General features: G+C 32.6%; 1 protein-coding gene across 2 annotated transcripts in view; it reads left to right on the forward strand.

Moving 5' to 3' along the window:
* Positions 1 to 537: 537 nt before the first annotated feature.
* The window catches only part of LOC143078729 (uncharacterized), a 41,852-nt gene continuing 23,165 nt past the window's right edge, over positions 538 to 19,224 (forward strand). Inside the window, exons 1-2 of one of the 2 annotated variants that reach the window (XM_076253675.1) lie at positions 538 to 673; positions 16,761 to 17,174. In XM_076253675.1, the coding sequence (XP_076109790.1) occupies positions 16,838 to 17,174 (337 nt within the window). In that variant the 5' untranslated portion in view covers positions 538 to 673; positions 16,761 to 16,837. Of the gene's footprint in view, positions 674 to 1,424; positions 1,505 to 16,760; positions 17,175 to 19,224 lie in introns of those variants that run through there. The other variant, XM_076253676.1, reaches the window with a different exon arrangement.

The raw sequence follows: 19,224 nt of genomic DNA on the forward strand, positions 1-19,224 counted from the left end.
TTTTCTACATAATAAAATGCCTGTACAAAGTCGGGAATTTGACAGTTGTAATGTTATCCATTCGTTTGGTGTGTTTGAGCTTTTGATTTTGCCATTTGATTAGGGACTCTCCGTTTTTGAATTTTCCTCGGAGTTTAGTATTTTTGTGATTTACCTTTCCACTTATCATGGGAATGCAAGGAAAGATGTATCATTTTGTGATGTTTGCTTACAGTACCTGTAATTGCACCAGCTTCAAACACATAAAAAATATGAAGAATATGGTCACAATGAGCATGTAAGAACATAATCTATCTGAATTATAGGTTAATGTTGACAAATGTACTCTTTGTGATTTGTTTCTTAATTAAGGTTTTGACTAAATTTGTCTATAACTTCGTGACATTTTAATGAATAGAAGATCAAAAGATTACGTTACGTTAATGTAACGATTTCATGTAATTTCAAAGGAAATCTCTTGTAAATAAAGTTAATAGACTTGATGTAATGATACAAATATCGATCTGATGTTGAGTGGTTATGTTGCGATGCAGATCGATGCAGATTTTCTCAGGTAAACACAGGTCTCCGGTGATTTGAGGTACAACCTGAGAATAATCTCAGGTACAGCATACAACATTTCAAAACCACCATAAAAAATACAATGTCAGAAGAAGTAAATGGAAGACTGCAGGTAAGGCATTTTTTTTTCTCTATTATCTAGACTTATCAGACGAAAATACGGATATCTAGAAAGGTTAATCTTTCTGTCTTAAAAACGACATGCATTTTCTAGAACAAGCTGTTAACATGAAAACCCTTAAACCTGAGGGTTTGACGAGCATGTAACATCAATTTTCAATCAACATTATTTTTTTTCTATTTGAAAGGATTAAGAGTTTCTGTCGTTGGGTTCCTTAAAGATCTTTATAGGCATTCCGTTTATACATGTTATTTTTATCTAAATTTTCAACATTTATATACAAGAACATGCCACAAGAATATTCACAAAACAATGGTCAATTTCATATTGTCGTATATCTTCAAAACAACAATTAAATATTGAATATAATGATGACACCTTGAATCTTTTATGTTTTTGACTTGCAGAATACGCAGTAATTTCGTGGACATCTTTAACTCGCAGTTTAAATGTCTCGACATAGTTGTTTAACTGGCGATCGAATTTTTAGAAAAAAATATCACTCTATAAGATGTTCTGCATTTGCTGATTACAAAAATAATCGTGTTGATAAAATATCGTCTAATAAAAAAAAATAAATCTAGTTAACTTATTCACAATAGGAACGTGTGAGATATAACTGCTATGAGATATGTGATTATTGGTATAAAATACGAGATTTTATATAACGGAAATAACCGTTACCACAGAAACCAAAATACAATATGAAGATCAATGTCATAAATCAATTTAGAAATTACTTGTAATCTGTTTGATTAATAAGGAGTAGATGTTTTGACTGGTTACATGTATATATTTACAGACCTTCGATTGTTTTAAAAGGTTTGTGTGTTTTATGTGTTTGTTGTTTGATGCTGAGACTACTATACCATATGTGTATGTGTCAGTATAGTAGTATCAGTATATCAAGATTGAGGATTTTGAAACTATAAATGATCGTTTACTTTGAGTTCAGTTTGCATTAATGATCGGCCTTCATTATTGGTATCATGATATTTATTGTTCTGAAACATAAAACATCCAACACCAAATGTAACGACATGCACAACTTTTTGGAATTTTGGGTCCTCAATGCTCTTCATCTTTGTACTTGTTTGGCTTCATAGCTATTTTGATCTGAGCGTCACTGATGAGTCTTGTGTATTACATAATAATCCTGGTACCTATGATAACTATTAGGACGATAACTCCTGCTACCATCTGCACTAAACTAAGATTTAACATGCGGCTAAATGAAAGACTGCATGGTTTAGTTTTTTTTTCTTTTCAATATGATATGTTCGTTACAACCTGATCAATCGCTGAAAAACAGTAGTTTTTTTTTTAACAACCAAAAGATTCAAACTTATCAATAACAAATAAGCCAACCTCTTTTGTCGTTAATTCTGGGAACAGAATATCTAACATATATGTTCCTGGTTAATTGAATTAATGTGTTTCAGTCCTGCTAAAAAGCGCCCGGGAGCGCCCGGGAAAAGAAAAAGCGCACGGAGAAGGAAATTTAGCGCCCGGAGAAGAAAATTAGCGCCCGGGAGAAGAAAATAATAATATTTTATAACAATATTTTTTTCCCTTAAAAAATAACTAATCATTGCTTGTTTTGTCCTTAATATAAATGTTGATATGTACGATGCTACATCTAAAGTGTTGTTGTACTTTTACATTTTAGATTTCAAAATTGTATATAAGTAAGTAAATAAATATGAATAAGAGTATATAGAAGAATCATGAAAGACATTGTCCTCGATCAAAATGTATATTTTGTTACTAAAAATAATCGGTGCCTGAGGTCTAATATTTTCGCAACTGCATGGTGAACACTTTTTTATACAGATGCTGAGATAGATTTAATATATCTTTTCATAAAACTAAAACTGTTTCAATGGCTATGGTTATCAGGGTTTTAATGCTTAGACTTAAACTTAAACCAAACACCTGCTTTTTACCCCCTTGTTTAAACTACGGTACATGCATAGTACTGCTTTTTTTGCTCATTTATTATGTGTACCTCTTTTAATTTTGATTAAATTAATATATATCTGTAAAATTGTTGTCTTATACATTTTTCATTTTGATATCGTTTTTGAAAAACATGTCTTTTGATGTCTTACATGTTATACATCTTCCGCATAAACTGTGATCCATTATTATCAGTCTTTCGAAATAGTATTCATATATTATTGTTAAAATTGAAATATTCATGTGTCAAATGTCTATTATCTGAATTTGCAAATTACTTGTCTAAAATTAAAAAAATCAATGTCCATAACTTAACAAAGTTATCTCATGCCAATAAAATATCTATATATTTTCCCCGGGCGCCTTTTCTGTTCCCCGGGCGCTATATTTTCTTCTCCGGGCGCTTTTCTTTCCCCCGGGCGCCTTTTCTTCATCCGGGCGCTCCCGGGCGCATTTTAGTAGGACCCATGTGTTTCCTTTTTTTTGCTGGTGAATTAAAACAATATAATAATTCAGACAAGGAAGAAGTTTGTCTTTTCCTTTACTAAACAACGGCAACGGGCAAAGCACGCTGAAACTAAAAATTGTGGGGGACCTTAATTGTTACCAAAATTTATTTTGAAAGTAACAGTTTCCAAAATGTTATTTAATGTAATTCATCAAAAGAAATTCTAGGCCCTAAACGTTCCTTGTATATTTACATACTATTGATACAGTGCGCCCCTGTATGACTTCACAGCAGTTGATCCCGCTATTGCTTTGGGAAATCTGGAAACTGACCGAACAGATCCTTCAAAAAGAGCCCCAGGCAGCATTGTGTGTACACAATTTTGTCGGAAAACTGAGCCAGCACCTTCATTGCACTAGGCACGCTGTTATCAAAGGTGCTAATGATTGCCAGTGTAGTTTCATACCAAACTGCCACTGCTACTATGAATGTCCACAGATTCAACACGAAATGAGTTATAATAGTCTGTAAAGGGTCTCAGTTTATACAGTGGCCATTTTTAGACCCGATCAAAATGTTATGCCATTTAACAATAATACTTCTAGATAACAATCTAGTTCAGCCCATTCTTCAGTTGTATTTTTCAGAGAAGGAAATAAAGTTTCTTTCTCTATATGTTTTGAGAGGAACATAGAATTAGTGTTATCATTGCCAAATATACTTAGTGGGTAATTAAATGATTTAGATGATATATTTTCAATCAACCTTTAAAAGATGTCAATGGGTTGCAGTGTGGATCCAGAAAATATTTGTTTTTGTATCAGTTCTGTTCATATTCGTTCGAAGTAAGGGATTGACATTCCATCCGTCAGTAAATTTTCCTGCTTTGTAAACAGTTACTTCATAAAATTTCAAAAAGTATCGCACTGACGATACCGGTATGAGATATAATAATAAAATAATACAGTATATGATTTATCATACGCTAGATTTACCCAGAAACAAACGGTGACTACATGGTCTTATATGTCTCTGGGTTTACCCGCAAATATAGGCGACACATCAAGACATTTTGTTTGAGTATTGAGTGCATAAAAGAGAGATTGATGACAGACATAACAGAGTAAAGTTAGTCGGTTGGTCAATAAAAGTTGTAAGATAATATGTCGTGTCGCAATCTCTCAATTTCTCAGTCAAACCAAAAAGGAGAACATTATTTTCGTCGCCTCTGGATCAAATTTTGTTCTCTTATTTTGTACCACTTACGGAGAATGGGGTATTTGTAGGTTTACTCTTACTTATTTTTAGTCTATAGGATGAAAAATTAAATAAAAAAAATTATTTCAAACAAGTAAAGGGAAAGGGGGATGCTGGGGTTAGCCTGATTATTTATTTCATTAGTTCGGTAGATTTTGAGTTTTATGTCTTTACATACCAATTTAGAATGTATATCTTAGTTCAGTATCATCTAGAGTATCACCGTGATGGCTCTGATGCAGTACAACTTGGCAACGAAACATACCGACTGAGTGATTGATTTCCGCAAATTTACCGTATAAATCCGGATTTGACTTTGTATGGAACAATTTTCCCGCGGAATTATGTTGTCTTCAACTGTCTTTCGTCCATGCATCGTTAGGCTTCAGACAATGATGGATCAAACGCCGAACAGAGAATGGTATCAATTCGTACACGATGGCAAACACATATATTCAAAACTCAGATGGAAGTGGTATTTTTTTGTGTTCCCTTGTATAACAGGTTGAGGGTTAGTCCAAATAATTATGACGTCTGGCAAGGCTATTTTATTTTCTACGACGTCCCAGAAAAAAAAACTAAAATAAAATAGCCTTGCCAGACGTCATAATTATTTGGAATAGTTGAGGGTCAGAGGGGTCCTGATCCCGAAATCCAGGGCTTAAAAAAATCCTGAGGTCCCTAATTTAAATAAATTTAAATCCCATCATCCCAAAACTCAAAAAAAGATTTCCAATCCCAAAAGGATCAGTTCCGAAATCCCGAGCTTAAAATACCCGGTCACAAGAGTCCGGATAAAGGTCCTATCCCTCCTCATAATAATTGTAAGGCAGTGGCTATTTGACCGGCACGGGCATTCACCCCATGGGCGTAGATTTTTTTTTTGCATCTTTTCGTACATCAAAGACCCCTGTAAATATAGTCCTGTAAATATATTGTGAACTTTTAAAACCGATTCTGAAAAGAAATTCTCCTTTGAAGGAGGGAATTCCTTATACAGATACAGAGATACAGAATAGCAAATTTGCTATTTAGCCGGTACCGATTTAATTGAATCTCAATAATCTCACTGGCATTAAAATGGAAGAATAATAATTAAATATCAATTTTTTTTATTCAAAACCTTTTATTACTGTTGCTCATATAAACACTTAAACTTCTTATCTAAAAAAAATTAAAAAAAACTATGTTGCGTACACATGGAAAATTTGAAAAAAATAAAAAATATGGTGAATCTATTAAGAATAGAAGTGAAGTAATAAGATAAATTTAAAAGTAAAAAATACAAATATGATAATAGTCGCTTTGTAGCTATACTACATTCTGGAAACTAGTATACTCTTTTCATTTACGGAACCAGCATTATGATTGTGTTGCCCGGCGATGCAATGGCATAATGGCAGTGTTCTCCCCAGGGCCTTTTAGCATCATGGTAATGTGATGCTATATTTCTGAATGTGATGCTATATGAATTGATTTTCTTATAGAATGTGTTATGGATGTGATACTATAATTTTTAGAAACAAGATGGTATTTCAAAATTCCTTGTTTACCAGGATGCTATATGAAATATCTGGGGAGAACACTGAATGGTCTTAGCTTTCAGTACCATGAGAAGACTTGAGTAATACAATTATAATCAAGCGATTATCTGGCTTGGTCTTTTGAACACAAACCGTGAAAAAATAAAAATTTCATCAGACACATTTTTTTTCAGTATAGAAAGGAAAGGAAATGGTCCTTTGATTTTTATAATTATATTTGAGAATTATAAGTTGAAAAAAAAAAGATTAAAACATAAAAATGTAATTAGGTCTTTCCACTTTTCCGTGGAAAGACCTATTGGATTTCTTCTGATTATTAGGTCTTTCCACTTTTCCGTGGAAAGACCTATTGGATTTCTTCTGATTATTTAGGTCTTTCAACCTTTCAGTTGAAAGACCTATAGGTTTTGTTCTGATTATTATTATTATTATTATTATTTTTTTTTTTCTTCCGCCAACTTTTTTTACCTTCGCTGTTTTTTTGTTTCGCAAGATGTCGTTTAGATATTTGAAATATGATATCGAACAGTTTATACGCTTTTGAAACCAACTCTGCTTAACCGAATACTTTCCCATATAAGAGTTATCTCCCCGAACACTGTTTTTATTGTTATCTCTAAGGCTTCGCAACCGTATAAGAAACCGACAAATTTATTTTTCCAAATTGCTCGTTATATCCTCAGGATGTTCTGTTTCATTTGGACCGAAGCTATCCGGAGACTCCATATGAGAGTTATCCCCCCTTTTATATATGATATAAGTGATTTGCATTTCTAACTGGTAAACCATAAGTGATAGAGACCTAGGGTCTTTTGATTTAAGATCCTTGGTCCAAAAAAATGAAAATTAGGTCAAGGTCAAAGGTCAAGGTCAAATTTTAAATTTTGATTTTGGCTTATTTTCACTTACTTCATTAACTTTATAAGATTTCGACAAATTATTTTTACTAAATTGTTAGTTGCGACATGTCGTAACTCATAAATTTTGATTGGAAGGGTGCGTAGACAATAAATGGGAGTTTTTGCCTCTCTTATATTTAGAATTATGCGTAAAGTGATATTACTCATGAACCATACATATTAAGGAACTAGTGTCTTTTGATTCGAGATGTTAAGTCTATGACCTTGAAATTGAGGTCAAGGTCAAAGGTTAATTGGACGTTCTAGATTTTGACCTTTGCTTTAAATTCATATTTATACATCATAAAGCCATAGGAACTGACATTTTTAACTGAATTTTAATATTTTCATGTCAAAATAAATCTTTATTAGTTGAAAGACCTTCAATTGTTCTTTGAACAATTGGTTTTTAATATTTTTTTTTTTTTCTTCCGCCTAATTTTTTTCCTTCGCTGTTTTTTTGTTTCGCAAGATGTCGCTTTGATATTTGGAATATGATATCGAACAGTTAATACGCTTTTGAAACCAACTCTGCTTAACCGAATACTTTCCCATATAAGAGTTATCTCCCCAAACACTGTTTTTCTTGTTATCTCTAAGGCTTCGCAACAGTATAAGAAACCGACAAATTTATTTTTCCAAATTGCTCGTTACGTCCTCAGGATGTTCTGTTTTATTTTGACCGAAGCCGTATCGAGATTCCATATGAGAGTTATTGCCCCTTTTGTATTTGAAATTTTGAAATGTATTTTAAACTGGAAAACCATAAGTGATAGAGACCTAGGGTGTTTTGATTTGAGATCCTTGGTCCAAAAAATGAAAATTAGGTCAAGGTCAAAGGTCAAGGTCATATTCTAAATTTAGATTTTGGCTTATTTTCACTCATTTTCATTAACCTTATAAGATATCGACAAATTATTTTTACTAAATTGTTAGTTGCGACATGTCGTAACATAATAATTTTGGTTGAAAGGGTACGTAGACAATAAATGGGAGTTTTAGCCCCTATCACATCTAAAATTATGCGTAAAGTGATATAACTTATTAACCATACATATTAGAGACCTAGGGTCTTTTGATTTGAGATCCTTGGTCCAAAAAATTGAAAATTAGGTCAAGGTCAAAGGTCAAGGTCATATTCTAAATTTTTTGATTTTGGTTTATTTTCACTCATTTTCATTAACCTTATAAGATATCAACAAATTATTTTTACTAAATTGTTAGTTGTGACATGTCATTACTTAATAATTTTGGTTGAAAGGGTGCGTAGTCAATAAACAGGAGTTTTAGCCCCTATCATATCTAAAATTATGCGTAAAGTGATATAACTTATTTACCATACATATTAGAGACCTAGGGTCTTTTGATTTGAGATCCTCAGTTTGTGACCTTGAAATTGAGGTCAAGGTCATAGGTAAATTTGACGTTCTAGATTATGACCTTTGCCTAAAATTCATATCTATACATCATAAAGCCATATGAACTGACATTTTAGACTGATCTTTAATATTTTAATATCAAAATAGATATTTACTGGTGGAAAGACCTTCAATTGTTCTCTGAACAATTGGTTTTTAATTATTATTATTTTTTTTTTCTTCCGCCTAATTTTTTTCCTTCGCTGTTTTTTTGTTTCGCAAGATGTCGCTTAGATTTTTGGAATATGATATCGAACAGTTTATACGCTTTTGAAACCAACTCTGCTTAACCGAACACTTTCCCAAATAAGAGTTATCTCCCCAAACACTGTTTTCCTTGTTATCTCTAAGGCTTCGCAACCCTATAAGAAACCGACAAATTTATTTTTCCAAATTGCTCGTTATATCCTCAGGATGTTCTGTTTTATTTTGACCGAAGCCGTATATAGATTCCATATGAGAGTTATCCCCCCTTTTATGTTTGATATAAGAATATGCATTTCTAACTGGTAAACCATAAGTGATAGAGACCTAGGGTCTTTTGATTTGAGATCCTTGGTCCAAAAAAATGAAAATAAGGTCAAGGTCAAAGATCAAGGTCATATTATAAATTTTTGATTTTGGCTTATTTTCACTTATTTTCAAAAACCGTATAACTTATCGACAAATTATTTTTACTAAATTGTTAGTTGCGACATGTCGTAACTTATAAATTTTGGTTGAAAGGATGCGAAGAGAAGACAATAAATGGGAGTTTTCGCCCCTCTTATGTTTAGAATTATGGGTAAAGTGATATTACTCATTAACCATACATATTAAGGAACTAGTGTCTTTAAGTTTGAGATCCTTAGTCTATGACCTTGAAATTGAAGTCAAGGTCATAGGTTAATTGGACGTTCTAGATTTTGACCTTTGCTCCAAATTCATATTTAGACATCATAAAGTCATAGGAACCTACATATCAACTGAATTTTTAATATTTTCACATCAAAATATGTTGTAAGTGGTGGAAAGACCATCAATGGTTCTCTGAACAATTGGTTTTTAATTATTATTTTTTTTCTTTTTAGCTCACCTGGCCCGAAGGGCCAAGTGAGCTTTTCTCATCACTTGGCGTCCGGCGTCCGTCGTCCGTCGTCCGTCGTCGTCCGTCGTCGTCGTCCGTCGTCGTTAACTTTTACAAAAATCTTCTCCTCTGAAACTACTGGGCCAAATCAAACCAAACTTGGCCACAATCATCATTGGGGTATCTAGTTTAAAAAATGTGTTGCGTGACCCGGTCAACCAACCAAGATGGCCGCCACGGCTAAAAATAGAACATAGGGGTAAAATGCAGTTTTTGGCTTATAACTCAAAAACCAAAGCATTTAGAGCAAATCTGACATGGGGTAAAAATGTTTATCAGGTCAAGATCTATCTGCCCTGAAATTTTCAGATGAATCGGTCAATCGGTTGTTGGGTTACTGCCCCTGAATTGGTAATTTTGAGGAAATTTTGCTGTTTTTGGTTATTATCTTAAATATTATTATAGATAGAGATAAACTGTAAACAGCAATAATGTTCAGCAAAGTAAGATCTACAAATAAGTCAACATGACCAAAACGGTCAGTTGACCCGTTTAGGAGTTATTGCCCTTTATAGTCAATTTTTAACCATTTTTCGTTAATTAAAGTAATCTTTTACAAAAATCTTCTCCTCTGAAACTACTGGGCCAAATTAATCCAAACTTGGCCACAATCATCTTTGGGATATCTAGTTTAAAAAATGTGTGGCGTGACCTGGTCAACCAACCAAGATGGCCGCCACGGCTAAAAATAGAACAAAGGGGTAAAATGCAGTTTTTGGCTTATAACTCAAAAACCAAAGCATTTTGAGGAAATCTGACGGGATAAAAATCTTTATCAGGTCAAGATCTATCTGCCCTGAAATTTTCAGATGAATCAGTCAATCGGTTGTTGGGTTGCTGCCCCTGAATTGGTAATTTTGAGGAAATTTTGCTGTTTTTGGTTATTATCTTGAATATTATTATAGATAGAGATAAACTGTAAACAGCAATAATGTTCAGCAAAGTAAGATCTACAAATAAGTCAACATGACCAAAATGGTCAGTTGACCCGTTTAGGAGTTATTGCCCTTTATAGTCAATTTTAACCATTTTTCATAAATTAAATTAATCTTTTACAAAAATCTTCTCCTCTGAAACTACTGGGCCAAATTAATCCAAACTTGGCCACAATCATCTTTGGGGTATCTAGTTTAAAAAATGTGTGGCGTGACCTGGTCAACCAACCAAGATGGCCACCACCGCTAAAAATAGAACATAGGGGTAAAATGCAGTTTTTGGCTTATAACTCAAAAACCAAAGCATTTTGAGGAAATCTGACATGGGATAAAAATGTTTATCAGGTCAAGATCTATCTGCCCTGAAATTTTCAGATGAATCGGTCAATCGGTTGTTGGGTTGCTGCCCCTGAATTGGTAATTTTGAGGAAATTTTGCTGTTTTTAGTTATTATCTTGAATATTATTATAGATAGAGATAAATTGTAAACAGCAATAATGTTCAGCAAAGTAAGATCTACAAATAAGTCAACATGACCAAAATGGTCAGTTGACCCCTTTAGGAGTTATTGCCCTTTATAGTCAATCTTTAACCATTTTTCATAAATCAAAGTAATCTTTTACAAAATCTCCACTGAAACTACTAGGCCACAATCATCTTTGGGGTATCTAGTTTGAAAAATGTGTCCGATTACCTGGCCATTCAACCAAGATGGCCGCCACGGCTAAAAATAGAACATAGGGGTAAAATGCAGTTTTTGGCTTATAACTATGAATTCAAAGCATCTAGAGCAAATCTGACAAGAAGTTAAATTGTTAATCAAGTCAATATCTATCTGCCCTGAATTTTTCAGATGAATTGGACAACTGGTTGTTGGGTTGCTGCCCTCCAATTGGTAATTTTTAAAGAAATTTTGCCGTTTTTGGTTATCTTGAATACTATTATAGATAGCGATAAACTGTAAACAGCAATAATGTTCAGCAAAGTAAGATCTACAAATAAGTCAACATGACCTAAATGGTCAATTGACCCCTTAAGGAGTTATTGCCCTTTATAGTCAATTTTTAACAATTTTCATTGATTTGGTAAATATATGTAAATTTTTACCAAATATAGTTCTCTGTTACTAATGGGCAAAGTTCATTATAGATATAATTGTAAGAAGCAAAATCGTTCAGTAAAGTAAGAACTTCAAACACATCACCATCACCAAAATACAATTTTGTCATGAATCCATTTGTGTCCTTTGTTTAATATGCACATAGACCAAGGTGAGCGACACAGGCTCTTTAGAGCCTCTAGTTTTTTTCTTCCGCCTAATTTTTTTCCTTCGCTGTTTTTTTGTTTTGCAAGATGTTGCTTAGATTTTTGGAATGTGATATCGAACAGTTTTTACGCTTTTGAAACCAACTCTGCTTAACCGAATACTTTCCCAAATAAGAGTTATCTCCCCAAACACTGTTTTTCTTGTTATCTTTAAGGCTTCGCAACCGTATTAGAAACTGACAAATTTATTTTTCCAAATTGCTCGTTATATCCTCAGGATGTTCTGTTTTTTTTTGACCGAAGCCGTATATAGATTCCATATGAGAGTTTTCCCCCCTTTTATGTTTGATATAAGAATATGCATTTCTAACTGGTAAACCATAAGTGATAGAGGCCTAGGGTCTTTTGATTTGAGGTCCTTGGTTAAAAAAAAATGAAAATGAGGTCAAGGTCAAAGGTGAAGGTCAAGTTCAAAAATTTGATTTTGGCTTGTTATCTCACATTTTCAGAAATCTCATAAGATATCGACAAAATATTTTCACACAATTGTTAGTCGCGACATGTAGTTACACATAAATTTTAGTCGAAAGGATAAGTAGATGTTTGATGCGAGTTTTCCCCCTTTTTATATCTAATATCAGTTGTATGGTAATATAACTCATTATCAATATAAAGTAAATACCTAGAGTCTTTTGATTTGAGGTCCTTGGTTTATGACCTTGAAATTGAGCTCAAGGTCATATGTTATTTTAACGTTCTAGATTTTGACCTTTGCTTTTACCTCATATGTATTCATGTTAAAGCTATCAGACTTTTTGCATTAGGTTGCAAGCAATATGACGTTGAAAAGGCTAACAGAAAGTGACCTTTTGTAAACCGGAAGTAACTAATTTTTGTAATAAATTATTGTAAAAGTATGTAAAACCATATATTTTTGGAATCAGCATCAAGTAAACTATAAGACAGTACCGGAAGTAGAAAATTATCTACCTTATTTATATCTTTTTGTGTAGAAACCTTATATTTTTCGAATCAGCGTACAATAAGTTGTCATTTGACACTGAAATTGACATTTAAAACCAAATTTTAATATTTTCACATAAAAAAAATCATTACTGGTGGAAAGACCATCAATAGTTCTCTGAACAATTGGTTTTTAATTGTATTTATTTTTGTATTTTCTCATTTAAAAAATATTATGTAAGTTACACAGACACTGTTCCTTGTTAATCTAGCTCAACCCAATACACATTAGAAATTTGTTTTTCTCTAATTATTTTTTTCTTCAAATTTATTTATCATATATATATTGAGTTTCAAAAGTTGATTTTCTAACTGCTGAAAATATGATTTTTGTGAGGTCATATTAAGTCCCAGGAAATTGTGAGAATGCAGGATTTTTCACGATTAACACCAAGCAAGCAACTATTAATATTGTCTGTCATGTCTGTTTTATGATGTAGTTTTGCATAACACTATTTTTATCACTGGCAGGATATTTAAACCAAAGATTTTACACAGATTTGAAAATCAACTTTTTTATAAATATTTTAGAAAAAAATTATATTTCATAATGTAATTTACAAATGTGTTTTCATGCTTTTAATTAATATACTAAAGTTATAAATTATTTATTTATGAAATAAAATTGAGAATGGAAATGGGGAATGTGTCAAAGAGACAACAACCCGACCATAGAAAAAAAACCCCAACAGCATAAGGTCACCAACAGGTCTTCAATGTAGCGAGAAATTCCCGCACCCGAAGGCGTTCTTCAGCTGGCCCCTAATCAAATATATATACTAGTTCAGTGATAATGAACGCCATACTTATTTCCAAATTGTACACAAGAAACTAAAATTAAAATAATACAAGACTAACAAAGGCCAGAGGCTTCTGACTTGGGACAGGCGCAAAAATGCGAAGGGGTTTAACAAAGACCCTATAAGTGAATCAATATTAACGCCAAAATATGCAATCTTTAAAGCCCTGACAACAGTATCATAACTATATCCCTTCTTAATAAGTCTATTTAAAGGTTTTGTTTGTTTCTGAGGTGAATACTGACATTTTTGTTATTTTTGATTGTACTGCTTGATATTGTGATAAAATTATTTTAAATTATTAAGCTTTTTTATTCTCTACTAATCACATCAATGAACAGTTTTATTCAGTGCCGGCTTAATAGCAAATTTGCTATTTTGCCGGTGCCAGTCAAATAGCCACTGCCTAATTGTAAATTACTGTTGATCAAAATACTGAAAGTGGTAAAATCAAATTGGAGAGATAACAACGTGAAAATTATATTGAACTCTACAGAATCTATCTTGGTTATAACTTCAACCCCTATAAACAATAAAAAATACAATAGATCAAAGGGAATGAAAGTAGAACTACCCAAAAGGAGAGTAGGAAAGCCCACAGGCACTATTTTCTTCCCATTGCCAATATTTTATTGCCATTGACAGAATGTCTAAGGCCTGTCGAAAGACCAATTGCATTCATGTTGGTCTAAAGGTAGATTATTTTTATATTAATGAATTCATGCATAGTATTATTTTTTACCTTCTCTGTGCTAGGACCTTCTGGTATTCTGTCAAATAAAAGCAACATCAAAGTAAAATCAAGCTTGGAATCGTTGCAATAACATCGAAAAAAAATATTAATAGGTAGTGGATTTTATGGCTGTGTTTTCTATTGGTGGTCTTGGCTGTTTGCTCTTTGTTTGGGTTCTTTGACACAATTCCCATTTCCCAATTTTATAACAAACAGTTCATGTTTTCCCCATATTTCAAAGATTGAATGAAAGCTTGAGTTTACTTCTTTTAGTTGCTCTTACTTTGCCAACTGGCAACAACCAGGATGTTCTAGCAGAGTAGGTATTCTAGAGAAAAATTATATACCCCTTAGTCAAAACTTAGTATAAATAAAGGTCTTATACTTTCTGATCAATTATTAAAATTTAAAATACAGTGCAAAAACACTTTACCAGGGGATTAGATGTATACCTTGTAGAAATTCTCTTCTTTTATTATGATAGGGTCAAGTACATTGTAGCAATGGTCCTTCATACAATTAGAGATTGAAGGTCAACACCTAACTGATTCAAGGACCATGGTAGAAAAATCAATGTCCACTATTTGTAATAATACATTTTAAGCAAGAATGAGTTACTTCCCTTGTAGAACATAAAAATGCAGAAGTAGTATATACTGTAAAGAATGTTGTAAATGAGTTAACCACTTGCAAGTTGGTTGTGGGTGCATTCAATCCTGCATTTACCAACTGCAAGGGTTCTGTTCAATTGGATAATATGGCATATCCTGCACATGCATTGGAATTAAAATCCCAAATTGAAATCATATTTTCATATTTTCTATGAACTTACTTGAATAATCTTAGAAATTTTATTTAGTAAAAAAAACATTGTAATGTTCTTATATTAAATATTTTTTTTTAGAATTTGGTAAATTTTATTGTTTCTTTTCTGAATCAACATAATTTTTTTAAACTTACATGAATGAAGATTGAAAGGACCATTATACATACCTCATTTTGTTCCACTAGAGAGGCATTACACATACCTCATTTTGTTCCACTAGAGAGGCATTATTGTTTTGTATTATGAGAAAACACATTTGAGATATAGATACTAAGTAAAATTTATTAAAAAAAATGAGTTAAAAAACCAGGATTTCTTTCAATGTTCAATTAAAAAATGTTATAAAAGGTAATTTTTGGGATTATATGGAGAAAAAGACTAGTTTTACAGTAACAAATTACAGTTTTGAGAAATAATTTTATTAGTTTAAAGCAAAACATTTGATTTAATTATCATAAGATTTGGTGATCACAGTTAAATATACCTACAAATTGTATTTCATGGTGAAATGGTTACTGTTGCATTTAATTTGTGTCTTATTATTTTTGCTAATGATAATCATAGTTGTCTCCCTTACAGCATGTTAAATGTACAGAGAAGTATGAAAATAATTAGAAAAAGCATCAAATGGATTTTGAGTTTTGAAATTTTTTCTCACACTTAGTTAAACTTTTTTCTATTATACAGAAAAAATATGGATTTCTGAAATTGGATTTTTTTTTTTGAATTAAATTTATAAATTGAAAGGATAACAAATGCAGGTTATTGGCAAGTGACAGCACCATCATCATAGTAGTTTTAAAAAATATTCTGTGCACTGCACATGTAAATTTATAACAAAATTACCAAACTGCAAGGAAAATACAGAAACAGAAAAACCCTATGAAATGGTAAAATCAAAAGCTCAAATGCATCTTAACAAATGAAAAACACTTGTCATGTAACTGTCTTGGAGCAGGCATTTCCTCCTGTTGAAAATGGCTGGTTAAATTGGTTTAGAGTTATTTGAAGTTTTTTTACTATTCAAATACATGAATATCTTTTTTTTTATGTTTTTTTTACTGATCATTTTGTTCAATAACCCATCCTAGTGCATGTCCTATCAGGGTTGTAAAAAAAAGAAAGTAGGGGAAAGTTTTACCTACTTAGTCCTTATTATGCCCGGAGGCACATAGGGCAAGGACTAGATCTTTCCACTCATCTCTGTTGTGTGCTTTCTTCTGTATTTCTCCAGCTGATTCCATGTTCCTCATTTCAGCTTCAACTGTTCTTCTCCAAGTTGTTTTGGGGCGTCCTTTCTTTCTTTTCCCCTCAGGTGTCCATCTTAGGGCGACTGTTCAAGTCCTCTGTTCGTCTTCGGAGAACATGGCCAATTCATCTCCATCTTTTCTTCTTCAATAAAGTCAGAATTTTTAATCATGTCCTAAAAGTTAGCGGTGGTTTGAATGCTTTTTGTACATGTACAGTGTTAATACTTGGTCACAAAATACTTGTGTAACCTTGATAACTGAATATGATTTGATATTATAATAAAAACTCACATTGAAAAACAAAGAGCAGTGAAGCAAACTGAAAGAAACACTTTCCCTAATTTGATAATATTATCATTTACCATAAAATTGAGAATGGAAATGAGAAAAGTGTCAATTAGACAACACCCTGACAAAAGAGTAGAAAAAACAGACAGTTTATTCTGAGATTGCTGGTCTTGTGTTTGTCAAGTCTATGCCTTTCTTCTTCGATTTTTAATTTGATGTTTAATCCTACAATATAAGTTTCCAAAAAATGTATTTTAAAATGAACCATAATCAACTCTTTGATTATTGACTGCCATTCTATTTCAGAAGTAAAGTTTAAAGAAGGAATAATGAAAAGATGTGAAAATGCGTTAGAATTATGAAAAAATATGATATAAAGAAGTATGGGTGACAGTGAGGATATAATACCACCCAGGATTGAAGTCAGTCATTTTGCTGTATCTAAAGTATCCACCATTTCGGAAGAAAGCCTCATAGGTGGTAATGAAGAGCTTCCTGGAGGAGTGAGTAATCCAGTCTTTAAAGTTGAAGAACCCAGTGAAGTAACTACCCCAGAACCAGAGCATTTTACTTTTGACACAGAATCTATACAGCGTTTTAAGACCCAGCCCCGGAGAGGAACATATGCCGGAGGTATAAATCTATCACATAGATTGTTAATTACCGAGAGGAGAAGTAGTGAGAATGTTGGCCCCCTACAAAATGACTACATTATTCCTAGTAAGTACAACAACATTCCTTTATAAAATAGAAGGCATGATAACCAATAAGATCCACCAAAAATCAAATTAATAGGATTCTCTGCTCACTTTAAAATCACTCATTGTTATTGATTTTCACAATGATTATGTATTAAAGTAATTAGTTTATCTGTTCCCTGTCTTATATGATATTCTTGTAAAACCTCACATTATTCTTATTTGCTTACATGAAAAGAATAGCTTTGTATTGATACACTGTGCTGATTGATCAGTTCACACTGTACTGTCATCATTAGAGCATGTGGAGCAGGATCTGCTTTCCCTAACGTAGCATCTGAAATCACCCCCAATTTTTGGTTGGCTTTGTGTTGCTAAGTCTTTAGTTTTCTATGTTCTGTACTGTTATTTGTCTTTTTCTTAGTTAGCCATGGCGTTGTTAGTTTATTTTCGATCTATGTATAATGAGTTTGACTGTCCTTCTGGAATCTTTCACCTCTCTTTTGTCCTCTCATAATAAAAATGTGAAGAAAAATGATGAATTTGTTGAAATTGAATCTATGCTATAGATTGTGATCTATCAAGGCTATTGGAGCAGACTGATTGATTGTGTATTGGGATAAGTGTTATTCAATACAACATTCAGGTCACAGTTATATAGACTAGAGAAAAATCAATAGAGCCTCACTCTGATTTCAACCAATATTTCTCTGCTATTTGATTAAACCATCTTCAATTTTATTGATTCAAACAGTTGAAGGTTCTAACACAATAAAAACAAACATTAATTGTATTTTGTAAATAAATTTGGATATAGGCAGCCAGTTTGTAAATTTTTGTGCATTTCTTCCAGAATCTAGGAATTCTCAATTATCAAAAATTGAATATTCCTAAATATTTAAATTCATGGTTTTGGCAAATTCTGCATACAATCTCTTAGAAAATTTGTAATTCGTTGAACATTTAAATTTGTGGTTCTCTTTTACCCATAAAATCAACGAAAATTGATATCCAACAAATATTAGTGAATCTACACTAAACTACAGTAACTTCAATGTCTACTTGGTGCTACTAGACCAGACCCAAACTTTAAGACCCTCTTTACTAAGAATTAGGGTAATCTTGTAAGATATTAAATTTAAAAAAGTTAAAAAGAACCAAAAATTGCCTCTGGTCAAATAAATAAGTAGAATGTGGATGTCATTGGAGCTCTGTTTTGATTATTTTTATGCCCCACCTACAATAGTAGAGGGGCATTATGTTTTCTGGTCTGTGCCCCCGTTCGTTCGTTCGTTCGTGCGTCCGTTCGCCTCAGGTTAAAGTTTTTGGTCAAGGTAGTTTTTGAAGAAGTTGAAGTCCAATCAACTTGAAACTTAGTACACATGTTCCCCATGATATGATCTTTCTAATTTTAATGCCAAATGATAGTTTTGACCCCATTTTCATGGTCCACTGAACATAGAAAATGATAGTGCGAAGTTCAGGTTAAAGTTTTTCGTCAAGGTAGTTTTTGATGAAGTTAAAGTTACATCAACTTGAAACTTAGTACACATGTTCCCTATGATATGATCTTTCTAATTTTAATTCCAAATTAAAGTTTTGACCCCAATTTCACTGTCCACTGAACATAGAAAATGATAGTGCAAGTGGGGCATTCGTGTACTATGGACACATTCTCGTTCTTTCTATAATTGAACCTTGTATTCTGGACAATTTTATTTAACATCTGAGATGGTAATTACATGTACTACCAAATACATTGTATTAAACTTTTATAAAGAACAATTGGAACATACATGGAAAACCAACAAACAGATGAAATAAATGCTCATAGTATTTAACAAGAATTATAGAATCCAATGCTACTGAAAAATGTCCTGTGATGATCAGCTGTCATTGTCTTGACAACCCTGTTCACAAGCCCACAGTGGTGGTTATAGGGGTTTGAAACCCCCCTTTTTTGACAATCAGTGCTTTTGAATGGGGAAATATGGTTTGAACCCCTTTTAAAAATGGCTGGATCTGCTCTTGAACCCATACTGTCATCCAATCTTCAATATTCCAACTGATAT

Source organism: Mytilus galloprovincialis, chromosome 6 (assembly GCF_965363235.1).
Source record: "Mytilus galloprovincialis chromosome 6, xbMytGall1.hap1.1, whole genome shotgun sequence".
In the NCBI taxonomy this organism is placed as follows: Eukaryota; Metazoa; Mollusca; class Bivalvia; order Mytilida; family Mytilidae; genus Mytilus; species Mytilus galloprovincialis.